A 20,729-nucleotide genomic window follows, 5' to 3' on the forward strand; every position below is an offset into this window, starting at 1 on the left:
AAAAAAAAAAAAAAAAAAAATGTTTCACTCATTTTAAAAACAGGTTTTTAATTTTTTTTTTTTTTTAATTAAATCAAGTGAAACCTGTACCGACACTTCGTTTGTACAAACATTTCTAACAAACGAAATAATAATAATAATAATATTTATAAATAGCACTATCGATATTTTAGAATTTTTTTATTTTATTTTTTTCGGAAAAATTTCGGGTAAAAAAAAATTAGGAAAATATATCGAATCATTTCGATTTTTTCATAAAATAAATAAATAAACGTGTAAATAGAAAAGAAAAGAAAAAATTCGTCGTGGGTTTACACAACATTATACGTATACGAAAAAAAAAAGTGAAAGTTTTAACAGAAAAAAGAAAAAAAATTCAAGTGCGATTTTTTGCATTATAACACAAATATAATTTAAATTAAACGTGGCACTAGTCATCATGGCCTCGGGTGGGCGAAAAACAACAAATTTTCAAGTATCATCATCTCCTTAGGGCAGTTAAATTCTTTTTCTAAATTTATACATATATAAATACCTGACATCTTTTTTTTTTTTTTTTTGCAAAGTCCGCCGCCCGTACGACTGACTGACTGATTGACTGATTGACTGACTGACTGACTTTCACCTTCTTCAAATGACTACGACATCAAATTATTATTAATAAAACTTTATTATTATTATTATTATTATTATTATTATTATTATTATTATTATTATTATTATTATTATTATTATTATTATTATTATTATTATTACCTGATTTTTTAATTTCTTAGGAATCGGGACGGGGAGGGGGAGGGGAGCGGGGGTTGGTAATCTTCGGAAATTTCATTCGATCGTTACTTTGTTAAGTTTTAATTAAAAACGAATACGTGATTGTTTATTATTATTATTATTATTATTATTATTATTATTATTATTATTATTATTATTATCATTATCATCATTATCATCATCATCATCGGGGAAGGGAGAAGAGAGGAAATTTCGTTAATTTTCCGATAACCTTTTAACCCCTTTTCACCCCGTAAATTTTTTTCTTTTCTTTCTTTCACGTTTTCCACGGGGGGGAGGGGAAAGGACCTTTACGTGTTGTATAAAAATCGAATGACCCGCAACAAACACGCGTGAGAGTTTTATTTATTAACAACAACAACAACGGCAACAACAACCAATAAAATAAATTTATCGTTTGTTCTTCTTCTCCATTTTTTTTTTTATTTTTTGTAGTCAGAAAACAAACAAAGAAAAAAATAAAATTTATTGAGAGAGAGAGAAAGAAAGAGAGAGAGAGAGAGAGAGAGAGAATTTTATCCGAGACCTTCGATTTGGGTCACTGGAAAAAATTTTTTTATTTCCCTCCAATAATGATAATAATAATAATAATTTTCCCTGGCTTTTTTTTTCGTTGGTCTCCCAATGTGTGACCTTGAAATGTTTTCTTATTTTCTTATTTAAATTGGATAAAATCGTTGTTGTTATCATTATCATCGTAATTATTATTATTATTATTTTAAATTTTCTCCAGGAAAAAAATTTTTTCCGATACGAAAAATTTATTATTATTATTATTATAAAACGTTATCACATCGTCGTCATCTCGATGTGAATCTCGCGACTTTAAGAAGATTTAAGTTGTTTTGGCGCCATTTTTTTTTTCTTTTCCTAATCGCTTTTTTTCTAATGCCACTATTTACTTGTTGTTGTTTTTGTTGTTGTTTTTGTTGTTACGATTCTGTCGTCATTTTTATTTTTATTTATTTTTACGACTTTTTTTTTTTTTTTAATCTGACAGCAGACGAATTCCTACTATATATTAATGTTTGTCGTTATTATCATTATTATTATCACGATCGTTCGATTTAGATTTTTTTTTTTAAGTTTATAATAACGTGGCAGGAATTTAAAAAAATTTCGATCGAAAATTTTATCCCTTTTCCCTCCTCCTCCTTCCACCCTCCTCCTTTTCTCCTCCTCCTTTTCTCCTCCTCCCTTCTCCTTTTTTTTCTTACCTTTGACACGGTTTCCTTTGATTTGATTTTCTTCTTTTTTTTAAACGTGGTAAAAAAACGTAATAGGAAAAAAAATCTTTTTTTTAAATTTTTCTCCAGAGTTGAAAGGTCAAATCGTGTAGTTTTATATTATTATTATTATTATTATTATTATTATTATTATTATCAATAAATTTTATACGAGTCGTTATAATTGGCGGTTAAAAAAAAATTTCGATACACATAACGGAAAATTTTTATGGACGAATTCAAAATGGAAGTTTCTAGAAGAAAGACAAAGAAGATACCTGAAAAATTTAAGGCACACCACCACCACCTCCTCCACCCCCTCCGGATGAAATTTTGATTGGTTTTTGGAAAACCACCTGTCGCGATCGGTGCGTTCGAATCAACAAACAAACATTAAAACCTTGGAATCGATTTGAAAACCTTGATGGCATTAAAAAAGAAAAAAAAACTTTATTGCTAATTGATTTCTCAGGTACGTATCAAAAAATCGGACCTTGTTCCGAAAAAAAAAAAAAAAAAAAAAATTTTTCGACGCCGCACAAGAATCGAATTCCTCATAGAAACGTGTGGAAAATATAACGGTATGCCAAAAAAAAAATGAACCTTAAAACAACACCTCGTACCTGGAAATGAATATTAAAATGTTTTTATCGTATTTCAAAACGGAAGTCGAAATATGCTGTTCATCTGGACAAGTTGTCGAAAGAAATGATGATGATGATAATAATAATAATAATCCGTCTAGTTTCGAACGGAATAAATTTTTAAAAAAAATGGAATTCTCCAGTTATGACAAGAATGTTTGTTTGTGATCGATTCGAACCAGGAAGAGCAGAAGACAAAATGGACGATTGGATATCCTATGACGTCATTTTCTTTTTGGAAACGAAATAAATGAATGTTTAAAAAAAAAAACAATAACAAAGTGTTAACAACATGGAGAAAGAAAAAGAGAGAGAGAGAGAGAGAAAAGTACGCTGGACACATGGCCCTGACAAGGTCGTTTGCTCTATTTTAATAAAAAAAACAAACGCGTTTGTTTGTCGATTGTTTGCTTGTTTGTTTGTTATGTGAAACGTTTGGTGGAATTTTCATTTGGAAATCAAATTTTTTTTGGAGAAAAAAAAAAAATTTTTATTGACAGGATGAAAAAGTCATTAATGAACTCGCCATTTAAAAAAAAGGGAGGAGTAAATGATAATAATAATAATGATAATGATAATGATAATACTATCAGTTTGTTGTGATTTCACCGATAGGCATGAAAATAACAAGACAAGGTCGACGTGCAAAACGAATTGCAAAATTTTTTTAATCATTATTATTATTATTATTGTTTTCCTGTTAGATGATAAATTTAAAAGGATGATATTTAAATTTTAAAAAAAAACTGGACAAAACTGGAAAAAATGTTTTTATAAACAAAATAATAATAATAACGTTTTGTTGTTAAAAAATTATTTTTAAATTCGTAAGCGTCAATGCGAATTAGTACGCATCGCGTGTAAAATGATGCCAACGCATTCAAAAACAATAAAAAAAAGCTCGAAGTGTGTTATGTTGTTTAACCTTGGTTTAAGATGATTTCAATTATGTACGATCGTCAGTTGGCTCGTTGGTCTAGGGGTATGATTCTCGCTTAGGGTGCGAGAGGTCCCGGGTTCAAATCCCGGACGAGCCCGTGGGTTTTTTTTTTCTTTTTTTTTTATTTATTATTATTATTATTTTTTTTTTCATAATTTTATTATTTTCACATAAACGGCTCCCCTCTCCCCCCAGAAAAAAAAATTAGTTTTAGAGTAATATCATCATCATCGTTATCATTATTATTATTATTATTATTAATTTCGTGAAAAAAAGAAAAACAGGAAATAAACAAAAGATGACGATTGTTTGCTGTTGATGATGACGATGACGATGGCGTCGATGGCGACGACGACGACGACGACGACGATGGCGACGATTAAGACGATGATAGTAATAATAATAATAATAATAATAAATAAGAAGAAAAATCTCAGTTCGTTAACCTAAATTTTTTTTTTTATTTTTTTGTGTCCGATACGCGACAATATTAACTCGATGACGTGTTTAGCTAATGGCGAACCAATCAACAGCAAAAAAAAAAAAAAATGAAGAAGAAGACAAAGCCTAATATAAAAAGATTTTGTCGTCTGCTACGTACGAACACAAAAATTTTGAAAAAAAAATAATAATAAGAGGAAAAAGATTAATAATAATAATAATAAAGCCTAAACGCGAATGTTTGTGTTTTGGGTAAAAAAAAAGATGTTTTATACGCACACACGCACACGCACACACACTTAATAAGGTCGTTCACATTTATTTTATTATTATTATTATTATTATTATGTTTTTCGGTTTTATCCAAAAATTCAAGTTTGTTTTTTTTTTTTTTTTTTTTTTTTTCGGGGAGAGAATACGAGGAGGTACCTCCCAGCAGCCGATTAAAAAAAAAAAAACTTGTTGTTCTATCTATCTATCTCTCTCTCTCTCTAGCAGACGACGCCCCAAAATCGCGGGGAAAACATTTTTAAAAAACCGTTAGTGGCAATTCGACCGTTGAATTTACCCATTAAAAAAAAAAAAAAAAAAAAAAAAAATGCCAGGATTCGAACTCACGTCAAATTTAAAAAAATTCTCATAAATTTTTTTATTTTCCGTTTCCGCCCGGCGAAAAATTTCATCGTCGTCGTTACCGCCGCCGTCGTCGTCGCCGTCGTATCGGCGCATAACTTGATAATTATTATATTAAATGACGGCGCTTATTTTTTTTTTTTTTATAGTCCATAATCTATAGACTATAAAATTATATTAATAATAATAATAATTACGTAATTTTCATGGGTTTATTTATTCGTGCCATGAGAAATTTTTCATTTTTCTATTTACACGACTCCTCGTTCGACATTTATTGTTTTAACCCTTTGTGGCGAAATCCATTATTATTATTATTATTATTATTATTATTATCGCTTATTGAACTTTTTGTCTTCTCCCACTTCGAAGTGAAAAAAAAAAAATTTTTTTTTGTTTGTTTTGAATGAATTCGAGTAGTTTGCGTTTGTGTTTGTCGGATTTGAAATTGATTTGAACGAAGGGAGGAGACGATAAGAATAAAAATCTACTGGAAATCCTTCACGCGAACAATAAAAAAAAAAAAAAAAAAAAAAAACAAGGAAGGAAGGAAACAAACAAACAAACAGACAAAAATTAAAGGAGTGGGAGAGAGAGAGAGAGAGAGAGAGAGACGATGAGAAGAAGAAGAAGATGAACGCGTTGATTTCGTCGGGAAAAGGGGGAGGATAGGATGAGTCGTTATTCGGTAAGGAGGAGGAGAGAAGAAGAAGAAAGAGAAGATGAGGAGGAGGTGGAGGCGGATGGAGAGAGAGGGAGCCCGATGATGAGGAGGGAAGGAAGGAAGGAAGGAGGAGGAGTAGGAGGTGGAGGTGGTGATGAAGGAGGAAGAAAAGGGGAGGTATGGGAGGAGGGGTAAAGCCCTTTCTAGAGAGTTTGACAAGATTACAAAGTTTGTTGAACCATGTGAAGGTCGAAATTTATAAGGGACCTTGGCCTCGTCTTGTCCACGTGCGTAGTGCGCATTCGTTTCTCGATTCTCTTCCTTATATAAACACCAACACCAACAACAACAACCGATTTTTCTCTCTCTCTCTCTCTCATTTTTCTTTTTCGAATCCGATGAAACGATGATGATAATAATAATATTAAATGACACCGCCTTACCCTCCTCTTCCTCCTCCCCATCCCCATCTCGTCGATTTTTTCGTTTTTTAAATTCCCTCTTTCCCCCCTTTTAACTTATCATTATTATCATCTACATTGTGACGAGTGTTAGAAATCGGGCAACGCTGCATTTGCAATATAAATTATTATTATTATTATTATTTATTATAAGAACGAAAAGATTAATTGTAATTATTGTCCCGTTGCATTCGGTTAATTAAGATTTATTATTATTATTATTATTATTATTATTATTATAAAATCTATTCGGATTTAAACATAGTTTCGCATTAAACATTATTTATTTATTTATTTATTTATGTATTCTCCTCGTACGAATGCCAAAGATTTTTAATATAAATAAATAAATAAATAAATAAATTATTACGAGAGAGAGAGAGAGCGGAAATTTTTTTTTTTTTTTTGTCGTCCCAAAATTTTTTTTTTTTTAAATTTAGAATCGTTTGAATGTTGTAGGGGGTGATGGTGGTGGTGGTGGTTGTGATGAGGGGTACGGTGGTGACGATAGGGGTGGCGATAAGGATAAAGTTCGGGGGTGATGTTGGTGGGGGTGGTGATAATGACGTAACATTCCCTTTTTGATTTTAATCGACATTTGATTTATACGAGGATGGCGTGTGCGCATGCGCGTGCCGTAATGGAAAATTTAAATTAAAAAGTGACGAAATCCTTTTATGACGTCATAATGAGAGAGTCATTCCGAAAAAAAAATTTCAGGATTCGTACGTATCGAACGAAATGACACGCAAGTGACGTAAGCATAATTACGAACCCGTCGTCGCCGTCGGGGGAGGGGGTTTAAAACGTGATGATGATGATGATGATGATAGGAAGAGAAAAAAAAATCTGAATCGTAGCAAAATTTAATTATTACCAAAATTAAACAAAACGTAAATATTATAATGACCTCGTTTGCCACGCATACGAATACCAATCCGAAACTGGGAAATATTGGGTCAAAAAGTCGTCAAGTCATTGACCCAAGAACAAGAGCAAAATCCAGGCTAGTAACCCGAATATAAATACACAAACGACCTCGTTTGATACGAGGCACACACACACACACGCATTGCGTTGAACGAACGTGATAATTGGGTCATCCGCTCGTTCGGCCAAAATTTACTAATAATAATAATAATAATAAGAAAAGATTTTTCGGTTTGGGACATTTTTCGAAATTCCCCCTTCATTCCCCCTTTTCCATTCATGATAGTGAAATCATTCCAGGTTGTTGTTGTTGTTAGTTTACGTGTGAGTTATGGAAAACAAACCGGAAACAAATGTTTACGAATTAATCGATTTGACAATGAAAACAAACACACACACACACACAAAAAACCACGTGCGTATATAAAAAATAATTAATCAGGTATTTGATTGTCAGCAGGTCAAAGTCCTTTCGGAGGGTATCTTTCAGTGTCAGCAATTGTCGTCGGTCTGCAAAAAAAAACCATTTCTTTTTTTTTTTTTTTTTTTTTTACGTTGATGTGAATGAACTGTTGTTGTTGTTGTTGTTGTTGTCGTCGTCGTCGTCGTCATCGTCGTCGTCGACGGCGGCGGTAGCGATTCAAGATGGTTTCTTTTTGTATTTTTTTCCTTATATTATTAGTGTTTTCCAATCAGTCCCCCCTTTCTCATCCTTCGTTAATTAATTTATTAATAATAATAATAATAATAATAATAATAATAATAATAATAATAATAATAATAATAATAATAATATTGATTTTTCCATCATAATCTCACGTATAACGATGTTTAAATATGTTTTTATATATAAACTAAAAAAAAAAAGGAAAACATAAATATGTTTATTTTACATGTTTTGTTTTGTTTTCCTCATTAAACGTTATTATATAAAAACATTTTTACATTGTTTAAATAAATTATTTGTTTCATTTCGATGAAAGAAAGAGAGAAAAAAAATGGCGAGTTTATTAAATAATAATAATAATTATTATTATTATTATTATTATTATTATTTTTTAAAGGAATAATTTACCGTTTTGTTTGTTTGTTTGCTTTTTTTTTTTTTTTTTTTTTTAATCGATTTAATTAAATTGTTATAACGTGATTTATTTTATAAATAATAATAATAATAATAATAATAATAATAATAATAATAATAATAATGTTCTTAATACGTCCCTGAGGATTTGATTAAACGCGAAAAAAATTATTATTATTATTAATCTTAAGGAAAAAAAATAAAAAAAAAAAAATGAAACACAAATTGGAGGTGCGGGGATTTGAACCCCGGACTTTCAGCATGCGAAGCAGACACTCTACCACTGAGTTACACCCCCTCTTAAAAAAATCCCGTTTAAATTATTTCATATGAACTAAGTGAGTTTTATCGTTGGGTGATTCTAATAGAAACGACGCTTGAAAATTTCTTCAACTGAGTGTGACGTAGTTGCGCGTGCGCGTCGTTACTCGACGAGTTTTTCGATTCGTTTACGGCCGTAAATTAATCGTATTATAATTATTATTATTATTATTATTATTATTATTATTTTTCTCCAGGATTTCCACGAGGGATTAAACGAAATTATTATTATTATTATTATTATTATTATTATTATTAATCGTAGATTTTTTTAAGGAAGTAAATTTTTTTTTTTTGAAATCATCGTTTCCCGCCTGTCTCCCACGTTTGACAAACGGATTTTTATTTATTTATTTATTTATAGAAATTATTCTTATCAATAAATACAATTGATAAGATTTAAGATTTAATAAATAAACGAAAGAAAAAAAAAATTACGAGGATTTTATTATTATTATTATTATTATTATTATTTATTTATTTATTTTTAAATTAATAAATAAAAAAAAAATGTCGGAGAAATTTTTTATAATGGAAAAAGGATTTTTTAATCGGAGGAGTTAAAAAAAAATAGATTTTAAGCGAAAGAGATGGAAGAAAGGTCACGGTCCTTTAGTAAAAGTGGGCGAATAATAATAATAATAATAATAATAATAATAATAATAATAATAATAATTGCGACCGTTAATGAATGAGAAAAAAGGGCTCAAAGAATAAAAAGAAGAAGTAAAGAGGAGGAGGTCATTTTGTGGGACGATGATGTGAAAAGAATTTTTTTTCAAATCAAAAAGCCGAGAAAGAAAAAAAAATTCTTTTTTTTATAATAATAATAATAATAATAATGATAATGATGATGATAATAATAATAATAATAATAAAGGAAAAGGTGAAGACGGAGAAACGGGAAGAAAGAATAAGAAGAATGAAAGCAAAATTATCCGAAAATGTGTAGGAAGAAAAAGAAAAATGAATTGTATTCGTTTATCATCATCATCATCATCATCATCATTATTATTATTATCATGAGTAACAATTTTAAAAATGGTGGTAGGAGGTAGCAAGTACCTACCGATAATAATAATAATAATAAGAGGAATTTTTTTTTTCGGAGCAAATCGTATTAATTAGTGTTATAGGATTTGTACGACACCTGTCGAAAATTTTCGTCCTTCGATTTAAATTAGCGCGAAAATTTAAATTTTTTAAATAATAATAATGATAATGATAATGATAAAAAAACCTTGACAGATGATGATGATGATGAATAATAATAATAATAATTATAAAGTTCGAAATTGATATATGGATATAGCGTAATGCGTGAAAATTTTTTTTTTGTTTTCATTGATTTTTTCTTATCGATCCACCGATCGATCGATCGATTATTTTCGATAATTTAAATTTACGCGCCAAAACAAATTTTTTTTTTTTTTACAGGTTTCGGTTAAGAATTCAGTTAAGATGATTACTATGGTGATGACGATGATGATGATGATGATGATGATGATGATGATGATGATCGTCCCTGCGAGATTTCAGGTGCACACGAGATATAAGGTAAATTATTCACGTTAATTGTTTGTGAGTGCGCGTGTGCGTGTGCGAGAGTGAGTAGGCACGTATTTTGCACCTTTCATTCGTATAAGAAATTAACGAAGAAAAAATATTAAAAAAAAAAAAACCTGTTTAACAATAATAATAATAATAATAATAATAATCGCGTTGGCGTACCTTAAATTTGCGTGGGTAGCGAAGGGGAGGGAGGGGCAGGGAAGGGGGAGGGGCTTAAATTCGATTCATCTTTTTCTTTTTCTTCTTCTGCTACTACTACTACTACTACTACCTTTGATCATCATCGAACGTTTTCGCCGTTCGGTCATCATCATCATTATTATTATTATTTTTTTTTTCATCGTACCTACGATCAAACAACAACAACAACCGATTCGCGTTTGTTTGGGTTTTTTTTTTTTTTTTTTTAACGCGTTTTTTCTTTCTAATAATAATAATAATGATAATGATAATAAAGAGAGAGAGAGAGAGAGAGAGTCGTGATTTATCTGTCTGTTAAAATATCTGGAATTCGAACCGTTCGTTTTTTAAATTAGGTTTTCTTGTATATACAAACAATATACGTGATTCTCACGCGATAATAATAATTATTCGAACCATTTTTTTGTGAGTGTCGCACATTTCATTATCATTATCGTGTTATCATCATCTGTCGTTTGTTATTATTTTCGCGAAGATGTTTGTTAAAAATAAGAATTAAAAATGCTCTAAAATGAAATCTTAAAGTTCCAGTACGATATGCTGGAAATTTACAAACAAACAAACAAACAAACAAACAAACGGGTATTTTAAACGACGACGACGTAAAAAAAAATTATTTCTGACGTCGAAAGGGATTAAACAAACGCAATAATAATAATAATAATAATAATAATAATAATATTTGTTATTTTAATTGATTAATCCACGGGATTTACGACGTGTCAGGAAAAAGAAAAAGTGAAATTAGAATTTTTTTTTTTATAATCATCTACTTCCACGTTCAAATTTTTTTTTTTTTTTTTTTTTTTTTTTTTTTACGGTATCTGTCGACCCCTTGTTTCGTACCTGCCCGATTTTTTTTTTTTTTTTTTTTGTATTTTTCGTTACTACTCCCTCTTCAAAATTTTTAAGACGGATTTTAATACGTTGGAAATTTTTAACGTGGGATTAAACCTTCACGCCCCACGTTAATTATAATGAATCTTTTTTTTTTTTTTTTTAATTTTATTATTATTATTATTATTATTATTATTATTATTTACGACGTATCACCTGTTGGGTGTTTTTTTTTTTTTTTATTAAAAAAATCGATTGTTAGTCGTCAAATTTTCGCTTTTGATCGGTTAATAAATAATTACTCTATGGTTAAGAAACGAGTAGTAATAATAATAATAATTACTTTAATATTAATTTTTTGTCGAGGTGGTGGTGGTGGTTGTAGTTGTTTGACCGTTACAATGTATATATCGCCATTGAGTGGTGGTAAATGATGAGAGACGAAAAACATTGAAAAGATTTATTCGTGACCTTATCATTATCATTATCAACAAATTTTTAAAGAGTTCGTTAAAAAAAAAAAAAAAAATTTCAAATCGTTGATTTAAAAAAAAAAAAGTTTGTTCCCGCCCGGGATCGAACCGAGGACCTTGCGCGTGTGAAGCGCACGTGATAACCACTACACTACGGAAACTAACTGTACTCGTTTTGAAATATTATTAATTTTAAAAAGCGTTTACGACAGAAAAAATTATTTATTCGTAATCTATTTAAAAATGATTATTATTATTTTTTTTTTTTTTTGGTTTAAATTCCTGTGGGATTTTCATTTGGGAAAATTTGTTTCCGTTGAAATTTTTCAAAAAAAAAAAAAAGGATAAATAAATAAATAATCAGGAAAATTTTAATAATAATAAAAAAACAAATAATTTAAAAAATAAATAAATTTATTATCATCATCATCATCATCATAATTTAAAAAAAAAAAAAAAAACTTTCATAAAATATTTTTTTTATACAATTTTTTATTTATTTATTTATTTATTAATAATAATATAGAAGGCAAATAATAAAATCTTTTCAAAAACAAAAAAAAAAAAATAAAGAATAGACGAAGACGAAAAAGTAATAATAATAATAATAATAATTCGTAACATGCATTTAAAATTATTATTTATGTATTTATTATTATTATTATTAACTACTGTAAATAATAAAATTTTTTTTTTACAAATTTTCTTTCTCTCTCTCTCTCTCTCTCTCTCACACACTCTCACTAACTCTCTCACTCACTCGCACACATTTTTTTTTTACATAATCAAACCTCATTCGCACCTTACAAAAAAAAAAAAAATAATAATAATAATAATAATGATATAAAAATTAAATGTCATTTACAATAATAATAATAATTTTTTTTTAATATTTTTTTTTGTATTATTTATGTATTTTTTTTTTATTAAAAAAATAAAAATTTTCGTGATAATGATAATAATAATAATTGATTTTATATAATCATTATTATTATTATTATCGTTCTATTATAAATCTCTTTAACATAAATTATTTAATTTAATTTAATATTTAAAAAAAAAATATTTATTTATTTATTTATTTATGTAGTATGTAAATATATATAAACTTATTTTCCTTTTTAATTAATTATTAATTAATTAATAATTTATTAAATTTTAGATTCGATAAATAAAAAAATTTTTTTTTTTTTTTTGTTGTAAACTTTCAGACTTACTCGGTTATTATTGTCTAATAAATTTTTATTTATTATTATTATTATTATTATTATTAACGTGATAAATCATCGTTTGATTAATAATAATAATAATAATAATAATAGTAATGATGAATTAATGGTAATGATTGTAATAATAATAATGATTTTATGGTGAGCTATATGTATGTATGATGTTTAACGAATGTGTGATGATGATATGAGTTAGATTAATTTTTAATTATTCAAAAGTTGGCCAACCTGTTTTTGTTTTCATAAGTTACCCTTACCGTTGTTTATTTTTAGGACCTAGACGACGGACGAACGAACGAACAGGGAGTAGATCAAAAGTGAGATAAAGAAATGACGTCATTAAAATGGCGGACGAATATTCAAGAGAATTTTTGTGGAGATGATGATAATAATAATAATAATAATAGAACGGTAAGTTTTAAACGTTTGTTAAGAAAATTACGATTTGTTAATTTGCGATAACGAATTTTAACTCTAACGACATGTCGGATTGTAATAATAATAATAATAATAATAATAATAATAATAATTATTATTATTATTATTATTATTATTATTATTATTATTATTATTATTGTAATGAAAGATTATGCGATGAAAGATAAAACCTAATTTAAATTTATTTTCATTTTTTTTTTGCCGTTATCGAATTTATATAGATGTGTGACGTATCGTTAATTACGATTTTTGTTTAGGTTTTTTTGCTTATTTAAAACAAACAAACAAACGAACAAACAAACAGAAACAAACGAGCGCGGGGGGAAATAATAAATATTTTAAATAAAAAAAAAAAAAAAAAAAAAACGGTCGTTTTTATCCGCGTACCCGCCGCCGTCGTCGTCGTCGGGAAACGAAATTACGAGTGCAAGAGAGAGATAGAATGATGAGTAGGATGAAGGGGAGGATGAGGGGAAGGGAGAGGGGTAAGGGGAAAATTCAAATTTTATTCCGGAACGTCGAAATAGTGCAAAGTAGTTTTTTTTTTTCTGTCTGTTTCTCGAAAGGTTGGCCAATCAGGAGTCAGTACTCGACAAGATGTCGTTCGTGAATAATTGTTTTTCGGTTTGTCCCGTCTCATTTTTTTTTTTTTTTTTTTTTTGTGAAATTTTTGTGTTTTTTTTTTTTATTTTTTTGAAAGACATTTTGTTTTAATAAGATAATTAAAAACGTTTGATAAATGATTACGGTAAAAAAAAAAAAAAAGGCACTTAATTATTACTTTCGTAGTCTTTTTTTTTTTTTATTCATAAACGTTATAATAATTATTTAAAATGGCCGACAGGTCTCGGCATAAAATTTCGTTTTTTTTCAATTATAAAACGCGTCGTAAAAAAAAAGTATTACAAAGTGTTTCAATCATTATTATTATTATTATCATTATTAACATTTAAATTAAATTTTTAAAAAAAATATATATATATATATTATAAATATATTACTCGAATTAAAAAAAAAAAAAGGGGTATTCAACTTAAACATTACAAAAAAAAAACAGGGAAAAATCTTATTAATTAATTATTAATTATTATTTAATTATTTATTTAATTATTTATTTATGTACACGGAGATCGTTTTTTACGATTTTTTTTTATATATATATAATGGGCTTATTATTAACGAATAGATTCATACAAAAATAATTCTTATTAGAATTCGTCGTCTTCACAATTGATAGAAAAAACCGTTAAAAAAAAATTGGTAAAAATATATATATATATTAATATTAAATTAAATTTTTTTTTTTAGCAAAATGGTAACTTTTTTTTTTTTTTTTTTAATTTTATATATTTTATAACGACAAAAAGGGAAGAAAAATTTATTCGCGCGCGCATGCGCGTTAGAAGCGTGTGTCTGTGTGGTGTTCGTGCGAGATTTTACGCGAAAACGCGAACTTTTATAATTGACGATTGTAATTAAAAAATTGACCCAACACCAACGTTATATGATTAAACGTTAAATCTTAATTCGATTTCGATTTCGATATATCGTTTTTTTCTCAGAAGAAGGTACTAGGTTCGTACCTGAAAATCGAAATCGATGATATTTGACAACTACTACTAACTACCATTATATTAATTAATTTTATATCGGGTCGAACCCGTTTACAAAAAAATTTCGTTCGAACTTTCACTCTTTTAACGTTTTTTTTTTTTTTTTTTTTTTTTTTAATCAACCTTAAACCTGAAATTTTTCTTTTTTTTTTTATTTTAAATAATCAAGGCGATCGTGAAAGCAGTACTTATTAATTAATTAATTATTTACATAAATAAATTTCCCGATTATTTAATTTATGTTTTTTTTTTGGCGGGCCCCGAAAATAATTTTAAAAAAAAAAATTTTTTTTTTTCGATTCATTTTCGCGGTTTTTTTTTTTTTAAATTTAAATTTTCTTCCCTTTTTGACGGTGGTTACAAAAAAAAAAAAAAAAAAAAAAAAAAAAGAAATTGTATTATTATTATCATCATTATCATTATCATTTCTTTTTTTTTTTTTTTTTTAAATATGTTTTACATATAATGTACGTTAACTTAACTGTTTAATTTGTTTTTGTTTCTTTGTATGTAACGAAACTGAGTATCAAATGATGGGGGGTACGTGGGGGATGTGGGGGGCGGGGCGGGGTGGAAAATGTTTTTTTCTTCCGTTTTTTGCTGTTTTCCTTTTTTTTTTTTTTTTTTTTTTTACTTTTCTCTCTCTCTCTCTCTCTCGACTTGTATCATCAACTCCACCTTAGAAAGAGAAAAAATTAAATTAATTTTATTTTGCTACGGTTAAGTGATGTGAGACGTTTTGCGTTTGTTTGTTTGCGTTAAGTGTCTCGTAACACGTAAAAAATAAAATAATAATAATAATAATAATAATGATGATGACGATGGTAAAATTTTTTTTTTTTTTAAACGTGGGCGGCGTTTATTATTATTATTATTATTATTATTAAATTTACACTTTCTAACCCGTTTGCTACGATTAAAAGATTTGTTTTTTTTTGTCGGTCGGTCGGTCGGTTTGACCCTTCTTGATATGTTTTCTCTTTGAGTTTTTTTTTTTTTTTTGCTGTTGTCAAATTCGAAATTTTAAACGAGGGTTCTTTCGCGCGTTTTTTTTTTCTTCGGGTGCGGGGTGCGGGGGCGGGGGTTCTTGTTCGTGCAAAAAAAAAAAAAAAGAAAATATAGGTTTTTTCCCTTACATGTGCTGTTGTTGAAACATGTCCGAATGTTTGTTCAGCTCTCTGTGCAATTGTTCCGGAAGGACTCCGACGTTCGTGAAAAGACTCCTCAAAACGTTCAATTCCTCTATCAGCAACTCTATCCTTTTTTGAAGCCTTTCATTTTCCTTCACGAGTAACTTGACCTTTTCTTCCGTTTCCCTAGATCTCAACTTGGCCTTTTCTCGACTCTTTCTCACCGCTATGTTATTCCTTTCCCTTCGTCTCCTATACTCGTCGCTCGCTTTGTCAACGGATTTGTGATTTTTTCTATTGTTATTATTATTATTATTGTTGTTATTGTTATGGTGATGATTTAACATTGCAGTCTTGGCTGCCAAATTTTTGATTCCTGAAACGATTCAAACAAAAAAAAAAAAAAAAGGGAAAACATGGTGAAACCTTTTTAAATGCAGGGTCATATAAACCGTGATTGATTGTATAGACGTCACGTGACGACACAATTCACATAAAACTCGTACATATTAAAAATAAAAAAATTTATAATTCGGACTAGAAATCTCACAAAGAAAAAGGAGGTAATAATGATAATGATAATAATAATAATATTAAAAGTAAAAGCTGTTAGCATTTCTCGAAATATAAAACTAGGCTATGTTTATTAAACATTCAAATTAGCGACACATGTAATAAAATGAAAGCGTCCGTGACGACGGGCCTCACTCACTCACTCACTCGTCGGGTACACTTTCCCTTTCTGAATATAAATTTATCAACGTGTAAACATATAAAAATAATAATAATGATAATAATAATAAAAGAGAAAACAAAAAGGAAAATTTCCAAGTTGGTTGTTGTAAGCGCGTGTGTATGTGTAAGCACACTTACCTAAATGATGCTGGTTTCCCTGTATCGTTGACGGTGTGAGATTAGTAAAGGATGAACCCGCACCATTTGATATGTAACTCCCGCCGGTTGGCGAGAAAGTTCCCGAATAGGGTACCGAGACCGCCGTCGTGCTGCAGTTTCTTCTAAAGTCCTGTAATAAAAACTTTTGACTAAATCGAAATAAGAATAAAATTCGATCGCGGAGGAAATGGGGTAAGAGGGAGGGGGAGGTGAGGTGGGAGAGGAGAGAGAGAGAGAGAGGGAGAGGGAGTAGAAAAGAAAAAAAAAAGGAAACGGAAATCAAACAGAAAGAGAGAGAGAGAAAAATAAATAAATAAATAAATAAACGAAATTTTCCAAACGCGCATGCGTTTGTCGTTAATGAATTAAAAACAATCGCAAATCGGCGGGGGGGGGGCAAAAAGGGGGGAAAGGGGGGAAAAGGATGGAAATACGAAGACTGTTTGTTTGTTTTCTTTTTTTTTTTTTTTTTTTTTTGGTCCAGGTAGACTTGATACTCGGTTGCGCGTTTAAAGGACGTGACGTAAAAGTTTCCTGTTGTATGTAGATTATTTATTAAAACAAACGAAATTTTTTTTTTTTTTCCGTTGAAATCGAATTCGTTCGATTTCGATATATATATTATATCGATTGCGAATCGTTTTCGTGTAATTAAATTATTATTATTATTTCGAGATCGGAGGTTTTTTTTTTTTTGTATTCGGGAAAGGATTTTTCTAGAAATTATTATTATTATTATTATTTTTGTTGTCCCTGAAATATTTTATTACTACAAAACCAATGCCAAGGGTTTTTTTTTTTTTTTTTTTGCTTTTGGGTTTGTTTTTGTTTTTCGAAAAAAATTTTTTTTTTTAAATTCGTTGGCGCACACGAGATTATCGAAGCGTAAAATAATTTGAAACGATATATATTAAAACTCGCAAATCCGGTTATTTTATTTTTGGCGGCATAAAATTAAAAAAAATTAAAAATAAAATAAAAATTTCTTTAGCTTTCACAAACGAAACGAAATTAAAAAAAAGAAAATCGTGCGTGTACGCATATTATATTTCAGGTAGTAAATCCGACCGAGAAAAAAAAAAAAAAACATTTTAAAGTTTCTCTAAACGTTAAAAAAAAAAAAAAAATTATAATGAATCATGTTTTTAAAATAAAATAAAGAAGAAGAAAGATAAAAAAATAATAATAATAATAAAATGGAACGCGAATTATAAATATATATATATATATGAAGCTGTTAAATTGCAATTACTTCCGGTATAATAAAAAATGGCGACCTTGACCAAGTCCCACTACGCGTAATGATTCGTCGTATGTTTCTCGATCTAAGCCCTTTTTTTTTTTTTTTTTTTTTTCTCTTTGCCATTTTACTCGAATCCGTGTCACTTTTTTTTAAAAATTAATACGTCGGTTTTACCGCGTCTTCTTGTGCCACGTTACGCAACGTTATTGCCACGAAAATCGTCATCGTCATCGTCGTCATCATCATTGCCCCCGAGTGGTTACATCTTCGTTATGTTTAATTCATTCATTCATTCATTCATTCATTCGTGACATATTATACTTTGAGATTTTTTTTTTTTTTTTTCGAAAATTTTTACGTCCCGGAAAATTCATTGACATCCTTTTTTTTTTTTTTTTTTTTTTTCAAATCCCCGGTTTGTTTGGTTGTACCCAAAGCGGGACAATCGATTGATGTTTGGGCCAAAATAACGTCAATTTAAGGCCATTTTTTTTTTTTTTTTTTTTTAACCACCGACATCGCCCTCAATTTTTTTTGAAAGGGGAAAAATAATAATAATAAAAAAAATAATAATAATAAAAATAATAATAATCCCGCCGTCGGGACTACAACGACAATTATTTTGCGGTATGAAAAACGGGCACCCAGTCAACCGGCCCTTATAATTATTATTATAATAATTATTATTTTCTTACCGGGCGTTATTACGTAAAAATTTCACATAATGTTATTTAAAAACGAACGTATGATTTATGTTACCTAACGCGTTGATTAATTACCCAATTTTATTATTTATGTTATTATGTGCAAATTATTTATTTATTTATGTATGTATGCATGCGTTGTTATTTTAATTATTAAAATTATTATTATTATTATTATTTGTAAATACTTTTACGTTAGGCCGACAAAACGCGAACCAAAATAAACAAACAAACAAACAGAAAAAGAGAGAGAGAGAGAGAGAGAAAAATGCATAAATGCAGGCTTTCTTTCGAGTATAAATAGTGCAACAAACAACAATCTTGCAACAGGATATCCTCGCGGCAAAACTTGCACCCGGGAAAAATGATGATAAGAAATCGTTTGAATAAGAAAATAATAATAATAATAATAATGAGGGGTTTTCAATAAGTTTTCTCTCATTTTTTTCCCGTCGGTGTACTTTTAATAAAAATCTATCGACGGGGGGGAAGGGGAAAGAAATGGATGAAAAAAAAAAAATAGAAAAAAAACAAACACATGAATACAAATTTTTTTTTTTCCTTCTTCTTTCCGTTTTATGAAAGTAGGGCAAACAAAACGCACGAGACAACAAATTCAGGCAAATATGAAAACAAACGACAAACGACAACGACAACAACGAAAAAAGATCAAAGACCTCGCTCGACTCGACAGTTTGTTCGATTGACTTCCCATTTATTATTTATTACACCTTATTTGTGTTAATCGTTAATAATAATTATTATTATTACTCGAATTATTTATTTATTTATTTATAAATAAAAATTGAATATTTAATAATTTATTAATAAATAAATAAATAAATAAATAAATAAATTCAACGGTCATTTTCTTTTTTTTTTGGTAATTACGTCACGTGTTGAATAAACATTTTTCTGGGGGCACGACAAATAACGACTCAAACCTTTTATTTATTTATTTATCGATGATGATGATGATGATGATGATGATAAAAGGAACAGCAACAACAACCGGGAAAAGGGTCGAAAGGTTGATGATTTAAATGAATTTAAATAGTAAATCGTTAACGATGATGATGATGGTGTATCGTCGTTCGGGTATTTAAATTTTTTTATTTTTTTCTAGTGACTCGATTAGTTTGGTAAATTTGTTGTTGTTGTTGTTTTTTTTAATGTTTTTTGTTGTTGCAATAATTTCATTTTCGAATCGTGATTTACGTAAAAAAAAAAAAAAAAAAAAAGAAATAAAAAAAAAATAATAATAATGATAATTTATTATCCACAATTGGAATTCATGTTTTTTTTTTTTTTTTTTTTTGTTATTATGCAATACAAAAATTGATGCGTTCGCCCTGGAAAATATTCTATAAACGTTTTCGGTATGTGTGTGCGTGCGTGTGCGTGCGCGTGCGTGTGTTGCAATTATGTTGTTTGTGTTTCTCAATAATTTGATACCACGAGATTTGGCTTATTAGGTTCCGTCGGTCATTTTTATCACATTATCATTATTATTATTATTATTATTATTATTATTATTATTATAAAAACAAAATCGCCGTTTACTATTTAATTATATATATATTGACAAATGAAAATTTTTTGAGCAGAAGAGAATTTTTTAAATTGAAAAAAAAAAAAAAAAAAAAAAAAAAAAAAAAAATGAAACGAAATAATGCGGAAACAGGAAACCGACGGAGCTTTTTTTTTTTTATGTGAGAGATTTTTATGCAAAAAAAAAAAAAACGTTTTTTTTTTTTAAATTCATATTTGGCCCGTGACGTGTGCGTGTGCGTGTGTGCGCGGGTTCAGTGATATATATGAAAAATGATGTTTAACTACTAATTGGCGTATATCCAATCCCTACTTTATTTTCTTAAATAAATAATGAAGGATTTGCTTTGGGTTTTATTATTATTATTATTATTATTAGTAGTAGTAGTAGTAGTAGTAGTAGTAGTATTAGTATTATTATTATTATTATTTTATTTGATAATTATAAACAAATTAATCCTCGTGTACCTTCATTCCGAAACCCAATATATATATATATATATATATATATATATATATTGGGTTTCGGGGGGGAAGGGGGATCGTAATAAAAAATTCTACGATTCCGATTGGTTCCCGACCTTAATGACGTCATAATTAATAAGGTTAAAATTGTTTTTTCAACGTGCGAAAATTTTACAAACGTTTACCTACTCCCGGGATCGTTTCGATTTGTTTTTTTTTTTTTTTTTTTTTTTTTTTTGTTTT

The 20,729-nt window shown here is 28.5% G+C and overlaps 1 protein-coding gene and 3 non-coding genes across 4 annotated transcripts; 1 reads left to right on the plus strand and 3 right to left on the minus strand.

Annotated features, from left to right (window-relative positions):
- The first annotated feature begins 3,630 nt into the window (after positions 1 to 3,630).
- On the plus strand, positions 3,631 to 3,702 carry Phum_PHUM433220. The gene has a single exon. It is a non-coding gene; the product is annotated as a tRNA-Pro (tRNA).
- A 4,339-nt stretch (positions 3,703 to 8,041) lies between these two features.
- Phum_PHUM433230 lies at positions 8,042 to 8,113 on the minus strand. The gene has a single exon. It is a non-coding gene; the product is annotated as a tRNA-Ala (tRNA).
- Positions 8,114 to 11,307: 3,194 nt separating this feature from the next.
- On the minus strand, positions 11,308 to 11,380 carry Phum_PHUM433240. Its single transcript has one exon. It is a non-coding gene; the product is annotated as a tRNA-Val (tRNA).
- A 4,251-nt stretch (positions 11,381 to 15,631) lies between these two features.
- Positions 15,632 to 17,997, minus strand: Phum_PHUM433250 (ccaat/enhancer binding protein beta, putative; the record flags this gene model as incomplete). Its single annotated transcript, XM_002429397.1, has 3 exons — positions 15,632 to 16,005; positions 16,503 to 16,653; positions 17,941 to 17,997. 3 exons carry the CDS (start codon positions 17,995 to 17,997, stop codon positions 15,632 to 15,634), a joined length of 582 nt encoding a protein of 193 aa, XP_002429442.1.
- Between the last annotated feature and the right edge of the window lie 2,732 nt (positions 17,998 to 20,729).

The sequence above is a fragment of the Pediculus humanus genome, genomic scaffold (genome assembly GCF_000006295.1).
Source record: "Pediculus humanus corporis 1103172108202 genomic scaffold, whole genome shotgun sequence".
NCBI lineage: Eukaryota > Metazoa > Arthropoda > Insecta > Psocodea > Pediculidae > Pediculus > Pediculus humanus.